The sequence below is a fragment of the Astatotilapia calliptera genome, chromosome 4 (genome assembly GCF_900246225.1).
Source record: "Astatotilapia calliptera chromosome 4, fAstCal1.2, whole genome shotgun sequence".
Classification (NCBI taxonomy): Eukaryota; Metazoa; Chordata; class Actinopteri; order Cichliformes; family Cichlidae; genus Astatotilapia; species Astatotilapia calliptera.
The window spans coordinates 5,970,862-5,983,231 of NC_039305.1; the positions used below are offsets into that span (position 1 = coordinate 5,970,862).

The following is a 12,370-nucleotide window of genomic DNA, read 5'->3' on the forward strand; positions in this document are numbered from 1 at the left end:
GGAGTGAGTCTGGGTTACATGAAGAGGAAGAAGTCACTGAAACAATCTGAATGCACAGAAGATACTTTGAACAAACTATATGCCAATTATCTTGAAAAATTATGCACAAGTGTACCCAGGAGAATTGCTGGCAATTTGAAGGCAAAATGGGTTGTCATAACAAATATTAATAGAAGACGTAAAAAAAGTTTATGATTTATTAAAAGAAATAATTCTCACTGCTACTGCCCAAAAACTGCGTGGCTCTAATATACTATAATGAGACTGGGGACACGTTGCTTTTATACTCTTGTCAGTATGACCAAGCATTGCACAATTTCATCTGGTAATTTGCCAATTTGTTTATCCGTGTGTCCTTACTAAATTTTCTTCTTGTTTCTGCTTAGTGCCAGCACAATTCAAGCATGGATGATTACATTTTTATTGTGTCTTACAGAGCATCCTTGGAAAGATCTTAATGGGGAAGAAATGACAAGGACTTGGCAAATAAACTGATTTCTATTGACTCTCATTGTAGCTTGTGGAGCTTTTTCCTGTAGCGTCATCTAATCCTTTACAGGCGCGCAAAAAAACAGCTATAAAACCTTAATTTATTACCGTACCGTATCATGTCATATAGTTATATCTGCGCTTACAGGAATGGACAGTGATGGCTCCATGCACAAAAAGGGTCTGTCGCTTAAGCTCAGTAATCCCAGAACAGTGCTCAAGGAAGCATTTTCTTCTCATTAGCAAAATGGTGAATGATGTAATTTCTCCAAAGAATGGTGTCTTATTCTTCCAACAGAGCTTCAGTTACTTGCAAAATTTATGTGTTAGCGGCTGGCCTTATTCTATCTGCAATTAGCTTTAATTTGCTGTGATCTCTGTAGCTGCCGCAGTTCAAAGCCATTAATGTTTTGACCTTGTATGTGAGTATTTGTGACTGTTAGGTGACTGTAGATAGCTGTGACCGCCTCCACAGTGTGCCTGTTGTACACACAAGAACTCTACCACCTTTCCTGTGTCTTTGTAGTGCAACTGAGTGTTACAGAATCCTTCCTGCCACTGTTAGAGATAATTGGCACTCCATAAACACATGATAATTGGACTGCTTTGATCCCTGCAATTTCTCACTTCTTGGCCAAAGAGGCACAGCAGTTCTGTCTCATGTTTACCACTAGTCTTTATGTGGCAGCGAGAGGATAGAGAGAGTGAAACGGGGGAGAGAGAGAGATTCTGTTTTCTTCTGAAGTGTTAAAAGCTCCCTGCAGGCATTACTTCATGCATCCAGCCTCTTTTGCCATTGTTTCTCCGCTGCTTATGGCCATGACTCATAACAAACTTTCTCTTTCGCACACACATTCACACACGCAGAGCTTAATCACGTTGTGAAAGTCTTCAAGTAATCTTGTTTCTCCTTGTTTGTCCGTGTGTCTTCTTTTCCAGAGAGCCAGAGGGCGTATCGCTTTGTCCAGGGGAAGGACTGGGGTTTCAAGAAGTTCATAAGGAGGGACTTCCTGTTGGATGAGGCCAACGGTCTGCTGCCTGATGACAAACTAACTCTTTTCTGTGAGGTAAGAGGTGGAACTGTTCATTAAAACTCATGTTGTTTGTTGAACTAATTTCACTGTGTCTTCATTTTTAAGCATTCACAGTACAGGCTGCACCTCCAAAAATGAAAATCCTTATCAAAATGATTGTTCATGAAATGGGATATTTCAACATTGACATCATATTCTGAGCTGTGTTTCTATTAGTTGAGCTATTTGGATTAACCCAGAATATATCATTTTTATTAAGTCCAACCTATAATTATTCAATTTTGCTGAAATACCTACATTTCCTGTGTTTTGGTGGTTTTGCCCACAAGTGATCACAACTCCTATTTCACTGAGTTGTTTTTTTGTCACTACTACTTATTCTATGTCCCTCTTAGTTAATAATGTATGTTTTTATTGGTACTACATACTCTCTGGGTTTCTCTCTTTCATCACTAACATACAAGCTGATTGTCATTCATCCTGCATGGTGGCTTGGCTCCGATTCCTCTGATCCAAATCTGGCTGCTGCTCCTCATTGAAAATTCCCTTGTTGTTTTTCAGCTGTAACACAGGGGGCAGCAGAGGTCAACTGTCCTCTCTCTCGTTCCCCTCTGCTACTCGTAATGGAGCCAGGGAGCAGAGAAGAGGTTAAACTTTCCGGATATGTTAATGCCTTACTTGTAATGCATGCACCCCATAAATGTTTAAAAAGCATGGCAGTGGCTGTTTAAAACAATTCTAATTAACCCTGCGGGTATGGAGGGGAGCATGTCTTGAAGTTTTCCCTTTTTGTAGCGGTGCAGCGTGCAAGTCTGTTTAAAGTGTTTCCAAACCGGGCTTATCGACAGAGGGGTAGGAGGGGCAGTTGTGCTTCTCCAGAGCCATGAGGGAGGGGGTAGAATTGAGTGTGTGTGCGTGATATCGTATACATATTGTGTGTGTGTGTGTGTGTGTGTGTGTGTGTGGTTTCATCCACTCTCCTGAAAGGAAAGAGATGGGGTTGCTGGTTCAAGTCCTCAGTGGCCACTTCCTCCCCTGTAAATATCTGTTGCTGCTGTAATTAGCCAGCTCCGCTGATGAACAAGCAGGACGGCGGAAATTTATATAGCACATTTTAGAGAGAAAAAGTGCTATATATGAAAATTAGATAAATGGAAGATGGAGACATTGGAAGTTTTCATCAGCATAACAGCAACCATTTTTTTAAACTCTAGAAACATTTGGAGGAATGGCCTTAAGTGACCTGAGGGGCACACAGAGTTTATTTTCTCAGAGAAAGTCAGATGTGATATATAGACAGGCAGCAGTGTTTTTTTAGAATCAATTCTGAAAGAAAGAAATACTGCAAAGGAGTGTTATTCGAGAAAAAAGGCAGTCTGGAAGTGGGGTGTTTTGTGTGGTAGTGATGAAATTGCCAATATTGAGGGGAGTGGCAGTATTTTTCACCAACATGTGTGAAGAATGGTTGGCAGAGTTAGCTACTGGGTGGAGCATAGTGGGTTGATGGTGGTAAGAAAGTGTGGACGGGTGTTTGAATCTCTTTTCCTGGTCTTTTTCCATGTGAAAGTGATGCCCAGTGTTTACTGTCAGAGACCTGGCTCCACTTTTGTCCAGATGGTCCCATCCTGCATCTGAGAGAGCCCCATCGCCCCAGAGCCCAGCCCGCTCCCTCTTCTCTCTTCTCTCATCTCTTCTCCTTCCTCTTTTTCCCCTCCATCTTATCTCTCATTCAGACCCAATCTCCTCCTCCTCCTTTCCCTTTTCCTTTCATGTCTTGCTGCCTCCCACTTGGAGCATCACAGTTTCTTACTTTTTTCTCCTCATTCTACCTTCACCTCTGCTTCGTATCCCTTGCCTCACCCGTCTGCTGAGCTTCTACTTTTACTTCCTTCCTCTTTTCCCTCCCTTAATTCTTCCTCTTTTAGTATTTCTAGTAGAGTGTCAGAGGAAAAAAGGCTATGAAAAGAAGCCAGATTAAGGTTGGAGGGGGGGAACTGACTCAGCCGCTCCTCCTGACCCCCTGGTCTTTCTGTTCGGTTCAGTTGCCTCCAGAGACATTAGTAATTCAAATTTAACACAGTGAAATCTGTCTATGTCTGTCTATGTGTCATGTCAGAAAGTGCCTAAACAATAGCTGATGTGTTTTCTCTCTGTCTCTTCCTTTGTCTCCATCTCTTTTTGTCTTTCTATCCCTGCCAAACCACTGCAGACACCTTGCAGGTATTTAATGAGGAGATGGCTCCCATTAAAGGTGCTGCGTTGGCTGTCAAAAGAGAGCATGAGGGACAGGGGGAGATAAAAAGGAGGGGAAGAAGGCACAGAGAGAAGAGACTGAAGGAAAAGCCTTCTTGCGAATGTGGGCACAATGGGTGGCATCAAGCCGCAGGGGTAAAGAACAGATGAAGATGGAAAAATAAAGACGATAAAGGACAAAAACAAAAGGCCAAGATTGGATTTGGAGTTGTTTTTTTTTTGTTTTTTTTTACCTTCATTTTGCTTCCTCCTCCTTTAATGCGATGCTGAGGTAAGGGAGGTTAAACCCTCTCTCTCTGTAACTGACCTTCTCCTCCCCTGTCAGCAACACAGGTAACCTCTAGCTCTAAGGTCAAACCACTGCTTATCCTATTGTTCATGCTACAGGTAATGCAGATGCTTAAGAGAAATTTTAGAGTAATGCCAGACTCACTCGGGAGGACCAGTGGCTCCTCAAAAAAAGAAACCCAACAACTTTGGGCTGCCGTTATTTGCCTGCTGGAAGAGTCGTGTTGACTGACAATGTAAGAGTTAATCAGAAAGTCTGTTTTGATTGACTAAAGGGGAAAGAAGAGGTTGTTTTGGAAAGTTTGTAGTGAAACGTACCTGTCAGTCATTGTAAATTGGCCACTGAAAAGCAGAGGCACAGTGGTCCCCTTTTACTCCATAAGAACTAGAGTCACAGAACTAACGTTGCTGCACAGATATGGTTTATTTCTCCTCCTGTCCTGTGTGCTGTGGCTTCAGGGCCTTATTCCAGGAAGTGTATTCAACAAACTCTGAGTTTATTTTTAAACTCAAAGTTCAGCAACTCTGAGTGTCCTGCTCCAGTATGGTGGGTCAGAGTAAGTTTCGACAGCTCTGAGTATTTTTTTTCCTGAGTTAAGCAGAGAAAGAAAGCCATCATCTGACCTCCATTTTAATCCATCGGACCAAAAGAGTGTGCATGAGACTTAGCTTGTATAGCTCTACCATAAACATAGACAGAATAAAAGTTTGATACAAAAACAATAATTCTTTTAATACTGGTCACAACTTGAATTTTCAATAGAAGCTGGAATCCCTGTTTCAAATTTCAACCTGCCGGGGACAAAATGCAAGTGGAAAAAACAGAAACAGATAAGACAGTTTACTAATTGACCCGTGACATTAGTTATCCAGATAGAAATAAACTCTGGGGTGCATCCAACCTCAGGCAGTTATAAAATTATATAAATAACATTTTTTAAATATTAAGTAAATGTTTAATAGGTTTCAATAAGTGTTAAAATGTAAAATCTGACGTAATAGTTGACTTCATCCTTAAATTAGCATCTTACTGATTAGCACTTATGTTAAGTACTGGGATTTTCAAGTTTGTGAAAATAAAAACTTCTGCAGTTGATTTGCTCTGCATCGAGCTTTGACAGCGACTTTATGAATGAGGAATCGAAACCACAATCAGTTGGTTCAGGTACCGCAGGAGGAGAGTAGTCAAACTCAGTTTGTTGTAGAAAACCTGCCAGCAAGCAGGTTAAGTTCAGAGTCTGTTAACTCAGTAACCAGCTCAGAATTTAGGTTAACTCTTTCTGAAGCAGAAAAGTGGAGTTTTGTCGTGTCAAGATTAACAAATTCAGATTTGTTAGCTTATACCAGCTTCCTGAAATGGTGCCAGGATGAACCACAACAGCATCTGTTTCCACCATGCAGAAACTACATTTTCTCGGTCTTAACCTTGGATAGAGATATTTTTGGCCTTTTTTTGTTGTACACACACAAATTTCTTTATTGCTAACATTGTGGTCAAAATGTCAAATCTTAAAAAGACAAATATAATTTTAGAAAGGAAAACGTGTGAAAAACAGGATTCAGGTGTGAGAACCAAACTGGAACCTGTTGATTCCTTTTTTTCCCCATCCACAATCAGGGTTTGTATTTTGCCCCTGCAACAATCACTTCAATTCACTGGGGAGTATGCAGAGGGAAAATGACTGTTGATAAAACCTGGATTGGCATTGATTTTACTTCCCATTCAAGCACCAAACACTCGTAAACTTGAGAACTACTTCATATTTGGCGGCTGTCTGATTTAGACAGAAATTAACCGCTAAGCTGGAGATGAAGTTTTCAGATGGGGACATTTTTTCAGGTTCTGTAAACATCACTGGAAAGTGCCACAGAGAAAAGAGAAAAAGCAAGGTTTGTTTAATAAGTTAGAGCTTCTTTATCAGCAGTGGAGTGACGTAGTTCAAACTGAAACAGAATATGTATGGAGGTGGTTTTAATTATAAGAAGATTCTAAATCATAAATGTGGGCTGCTTAGTAAATATAGCATAGAAGAAAGCTGCAGAGAGATAAGAAGTGAAAAGGAGTTGAGGAAGAGCATAGCCAAACCACACTGTTTGATCCAGAAGAGGAAAATTAAATTAGTAAAACAGGCTATAACCACAGTTTTTGAAAATTGGAACAGTTTTTCCAAATGAAAACCCAAAACACCCTTCATAATATGATAGTACAGTTCTGGCTGCCGTGGTCTTCAAGCTAGCGGTGAAGATGGCTCATGTGTTGCATGTTGGGTAGAGCATTCCATAATTGGATACATTTATTCATGGCCACCTAAGATGTTTACTAGACATGTTCAAAATGACAATTTCAGTTTATTTCAACTTCATGTACTTCTAATTACTGTGGTCATGTGACTTTGTATATTTAACCTCTATTGTGAAGGTTCAAGGAATGACAGGTTTGTGTGCGCACAGCAGTCTACTTGCATGCTAGAGTTTGACTGTTGCTGTGGTCAGTGTATCAGTCTTTACTATATGCTGAGGAGACTTATCTAAATACAATGGGCAGAACAAAATTCATGGATCATTAACAGGATTAAAGTTTGATTAAGCTTGACACTTGGTCACATTGTTGGATCCAGAGAACTGGAAGATGGCGACAGAGGCAGAAAAACAACAGGAATGCCTAGAAAACAAAGCATCATCAAAACCTTGTTTCTGTGCTCAGTATTTCCACGTTAGGAAGAAAACAAAAGCAGTCACAGTCAGACTGGGCTCCGATGAGGCCAGAATCGGAGAATCTTGGTGTTCCTGAATGATTGAGACACTAAAAATGAATCATCAGCTTTGATAAATGTTCTGACTGGATTGACTGAGCACTCAGCTCTCCTTGTGGTGCAACCTGATGGAAAAGGTTTATATTTTATTACAAAGCCAAAATGAAAAGGAAAAAAGTCCAGAGAGCAACTAATGACTTACAAATAGAAATATAATGACCTGCGTATGATTTCTCATAGCCAGTGCTAGCATGAAAAGCTACGAAAAGAAGATTTTCTTCCCATGCAGAAATGAACCATTTTATCTAGTTTGTTACTACATGTCCAATGAACAAGTTTCTTCAGATTTATGCTCAAACTTTTAACTTTTGAGACTTAAAGCCACAAAAGCAACATTAATGGGAAAGATACTCAAGCAAAAGGGCAGAGGCTTAGAAGCAGGAAAGACCTAGGCTGAAATAATTTTTAAAATCTAAAGGTTAAGTGTCTAGTAGTAGTAATAGTAGTAGCATAATAGTATAATAATACTGTTATTGTAATGATAATAATTATTATTATCATCATTTACAAAACTATACATGCAACTTTGCACAAAATTTCATGCACTTCTGTGTGAGTCATAAAACTGTAATGAGTTCATGAAGCTCAGCACTTGCATGTGTTACCTGGTTGTCTGTTCTTTTTCTTTTTTTTCTCTTGAAACTTTAACTCCTGCAGAATAACTATTTTTGATGCGATTTACAGTATATTAATATTTTGTGACTTTGGCCATAGCTAGAGTAAAAGCCCTTTCTTCAAGGCTCCTCCAGTACACCTCTCCTAGGGTGGGAGAATAAATGAGTGGGGTGCTGATGTTCAGCTGTTTCCTCCTCTTCCTCATGGTGTTAGCGCGGTTCGCCTCTCCCATCGGTGGGTAAGCACTTTGCCGGGTGACAGCACCCATCCTTCACAGGGCCCTGCCATATGCTGTGCTGCTGTCAGAGGAGACGACTGCAGATGCTCCAGCTGCTCTCTCCCTGCACACTGAACAAGACGGGCATGCACACACTCACACACATGAGCAGCACTTGGTTCAGGGAAGAGGCAGCGGTGGGAGACACAAGGAAGAAGGGGCGTGGGAGAAAGGATGCACAGAGAGATTTGGTTTTTGTTAGGCAAAAGGGAAATGAGGTGAAATATATTTGTGTAGTTCTGTGTTTTGTAGTAGCTAAATGGTGTAAATTTGGATTTAATCAAAGACGGATATGTAAAACTGCTGATTGAAGGTGAAACAACAAAGCAAACAGAGTGCAAGCTTGACCCCCCTCTGTCTCACAATGTGACTTGAGCCACAGTGGATCCTTTAATAGATACTATCTTTGCAGTGCTTTCGCACCAACAGCACAAATATTCTTTCATTTCCCATCAAAAGCACTTTGCTTCTCCCAGAGTAAAGACTGCAGAAAATTGAACAAACAGGCAACTTTTGCCTGTTTATTTATTTTCTTTGTCCAAACATTTCCTTCAAGCTTCTTAGATCGGGCATCAGAGTCTCAAAGCTATCACTTTGGTGTCTGTGATCTTCCAGCAGAGAAAACAAAGCTACTTAAAAGGAGACCCAAATGGCTGGTTCTCATAGACTGAAAGCAGAGGCTCATGCTCGCAGCTAGTGGTGTTACTGAGCGTGTGTTGATTATATGTGTGTGTCTGTCTGTGCGTGCATGTGTGTAGAGGAACTGCGTCTGAGTGTGTGTCTGTCTGTGTGTGCCTGTATGTGTAAGAACAAAGTTGGCTTGGCTCAGCATACTTGGCTGTGAATCAGGACCTGAGCCATGATACTCGTTCAACAGCTTGACTTCAAACCATGCATGAAATATGCCTCTGTCTGTGTAGATTCACCAAAATACCACCATGTCAGTGGCAGGGCAGTAGGTATGTCTATGAGCAGAGTCTCAGAAATTCACACAGCTGGATCCCTGCACACAGCCAGTGAAGTGACCACTGTAAGACCAGGATGGATACCTATAGTTAATATTTTGTGAAAACTTTAACTTTCTTGGCTTAACTTTGTAGTGTGCTGTTGGTCGGAATTGGAAAAGAAGAGCTACTGTTGTGTTTGGCCAAAAACTAATTATTCTTACCTTGAATTAAAACTGCTATCAATAATCCAGCTTTTCCCATTATGCAATTAGCAACAGCATTCTCATTTCGTGCTACACCTGGCAAAGTAGTTTTCCTCATTTTCCCACATTTCCTTTAGTAAATGTGATAATGAGTGTTCAGTATATTTTTGTAACATTTAGAAATAAACTCAGAAATGTCCAAATATATTGATATTTTGTTATCATGTTGTTGATGGAAATATGCCCTGAGCTTTCAGTGGACTGTTGGGTAGTCTGTGTGTGTGGGTTTTATTTTTTTATGCCCCCTCAGTAGCCACTGTATTAGGCTTGTACTTGTTTGGATTCTTTTGCCATCATAATTGGTTTAGTTCTTCTTGGCATAGAGACAACAACTTGCTGGAAACTTTCTCAGAGAGTTTGGTCCATATTGACATGATGGCATGATGCAATGTGCTGTTCTACCACATCCTGAAAGTGTGGTCTTAGATTGATATTTATTAACTATAGAGGTAATTTGAAAGTAACCACCAGAAGACGCATGCACTTTAATGAAAGGGGATGCACATAGTCAGCACTATCATGATCCTCAGTTGACACTAAAGGGCCCAAACAAAATATCCCCCACACCCATACAACACTACCCCCAGCATGAACCATTGATACACGGCAGAATGGATTTATGCTTGCATGTTTTGTTTTGGTTTTTTTTTTTTGCCAAATTCTAACCATATAAAAGCAGAAATGTTCCTCTCTTTGATTGTCCAGTTTTGCTGAGCCTGTGCCAATTTTAGCCTCAGTTGTCTGCTCTAAGGTCTTCTGCTGCCGTAGACAATCTGCTTTAAGGGTTGACGCGTTGTGCATTCAGAGATCCTCAGCTTTGGTGGGTATTTGAGTTACTATTGCCTTCGTTTCAGCTCCAAACAGTCTGCCTATACTCCAGCATTTTCACCCTGAGAACTGGGTATTTTCACCTCTTTGGATCAGTCTTTGTAAACTCTAGAGCTGGTTGGAAAGAAAATCTCAGTAGATCAGCAATTTCTGAAAAACTCAGACTAGCCAGTGTGGCACCAAGAAACTTGCCACATTCAGAGCCACTGAGCTCACCTTTCTTCCCCATTTTTTTTTTTTTTTTTTTTTTTTTTTTTTGCTTTGTTTGAACTATAGCTTGTTGTCTTGACCAGGTGTGCAGCCTTAAATGCATTGAGTTACTACAATGTGAATGACTGATTAGATATTTGTGTTAATTAGCAGTTGAACAGGTGTATTTAATTAAGTGGTCGGTGAGTGTGTAAACTAATATTAAAGATATTAATATACGTGTTAACATACACATTAACCTCAATATTTGAATCTTTGTTTAATCTACTTTATGTGCATGTGATCCCTGTTAGCTAAAAGCTCCAAACACTGTCTGACTGTCTTTTCTTAGCTATGTACAGTGTCAGTGAGAGGAGATATCTCTAACATGACTTTTCCGCACAAAGCCCCACTCATACGCTGTTGAAATCTTTTGTTTGTGAGGGGCAGCTGGTTCAGAAGAAAGGTATCATAAAGGGAGGGTGGGGAAGGAAATGAAATGGCCTATTTCAGACAGAAGATGAACTGACTGGCTGCAGCAGGAGTTGGTATAAAATAGATAAGGTATATTTTAAACTGTGAATCGTTTAAAGCTGCTCTAGTATCGTATCTCCAAGAATAATAAATGACATAATAGGTCACCTTTAACGAAAGTGTGGTTTCTACTGCTAACAATCTTATAGCACTATGGTCTTGCATAGTAGGAGTAAACACAAGCTATATCAAAAACCGCTATAGTGGTGTTTTTGTTGTTATGCAGCAGTGTTCTTTGTCTGATTGGGGCTCGTGTCTATAGCTGCTCAGACTAGTCATCCAGTATTTAGTGGTTGGTTCTTTTTTTTTTCCTAAGTTTTCTGCAAACAAAACAGAAATAAAATTAATTACTCTTTGTTCACCAAAGGGAAGACCGAGCAAACACTGGAAATATAAGAGCTTCCATTAAATCCTTATGGGTGGAATAAGGAGGTTAAAAAACAATGATCAGCTGGGAGGAAGTGAATAGCCTTTAATTAAAGAAGGTGGCGGTTTTAGCTGTCGCCTTCCTGTGAACAGTGTTTATTTCTGACTTTTGTTTAATAGCTCTGGGATTTAGGGCTATGTTTGTTTAATGGTGTCAGGACTAAATCAGATTCCTCTATTATTCTCCGGTTTAATCAGTTGTGTCACCTGTTGCAGCTGCCAGAGGGCCACTAACTCAGACCCGTGTATTAGACTGTCTCCAAACTCCAACATCCTGTCATTGCGCTTTGTTTTTTTGATTTTTGTGAGCAATAAAATCTAAAAGTAGATGCAGGGAATGAGTAAGAGAGCTGCAGAGCGCGTCTGTGACATCAAGCCTGTTTACTCTAGCTGGCTAGAGAGTGGAGAGCAAGTTGTACATTATAAAAAGATGGTGATGAATTTTTGTGTTTAAGGGTTGAAATGACAATTTCAAAGATCACAGATCTTTTGAGAGTTTGTCGATGAAATGAGTAGGTGTACATCATGAGTGTGTATTTATGTTGTTTATCGAAAAATAGTGGAATTGCATGCACTTTGTTATTAGATTTATTCCTCAGATAGCATGCACTCACCTTGTTGTTGCGTCTTAAAAATCTATTATAAAATGCAATATTTTCCCCTGACATTTGATTCAGGTTCAATTGCAATCAAATTTCCATTAAAAATGTAAATAACAGATAAATGAAATTCTGAAGTGTGGCTGTGCTTTTCCTTGAACTAACTCGTAATACATTTGTAATGATTTATTTAAACACATTTGTTCCACTGAAGCAGTAGAAACACAACTAGTAGTGAATCCTCAGACTAGCAGTGTGTTTGATTTGAAACACAGCAGTGATATAATGTGGGTAATGCTGTAAAAGATGTTTGTCTGATTTAATTTGTTAATGCTTCTGTAGTTACCTCCAGAGAGATCAATAGTAGGTTTTTAGTGGCCCCAGGCAGCCACATTTGGATCACTGTCAGCCATTTAGTATGGTGTGGTTGCCACTGTAGGAAGCACTTTTCATGTCTATTCAGTGCTTTCAGTGTATAATCTTTGTCAAGGCAAATGAGTGTGCTAGAGCTGCATTACATCACACTATCACATATAAAGGCAAAAGTGAGGTGTGCAATAAAACAGTGAAACGATTGAATAAAACAATAAATAACACTCAACAGAACTGACTTTATACTTAAAGAAAAATAAAGTGTATCATTGTACTGATACTAAAAGACAGACTGATTGGGAGCAACACTGATCTAATAAATAGAGAAGGATGGAAAACATGCAGTAAATCAGTTTCTGGTTTAATTTAATGCAGTTTTTCAAATGTGGAACTGTTATCTTCCTTTTTTCCCCCTCAGTGGCGGCAAATGACCCAAAACTTGC

The 12,370-nt window shown here is 39.8% G+C and overlaps 1 protein-coding gene across 7 annotated transcripts in view; it reads left to right on the top strand.

Moving 5' to 3' along the window:
• Positions 1-12,370, top strand: part of spop (speckle type BTB/POZ protein) — a 108,179-nt gene that overhangs the window by 73,735 nt on the left and 22,074 nt on the right. For all 7 annotated transcript variants that reach the window (XM_026164226.1, XM_026164227.1, XM_026164225.1 and 4 more), the window contains one exon: positions 1,429-1,556. In XM_026164226.1, the coding sequence (XP_026020011.1) occupies positions 1,429-1,556 (128 nt within the window). The remainder of the gene's footprint in view (positions 1-1,428; positions 1,557-12,370) is intronic.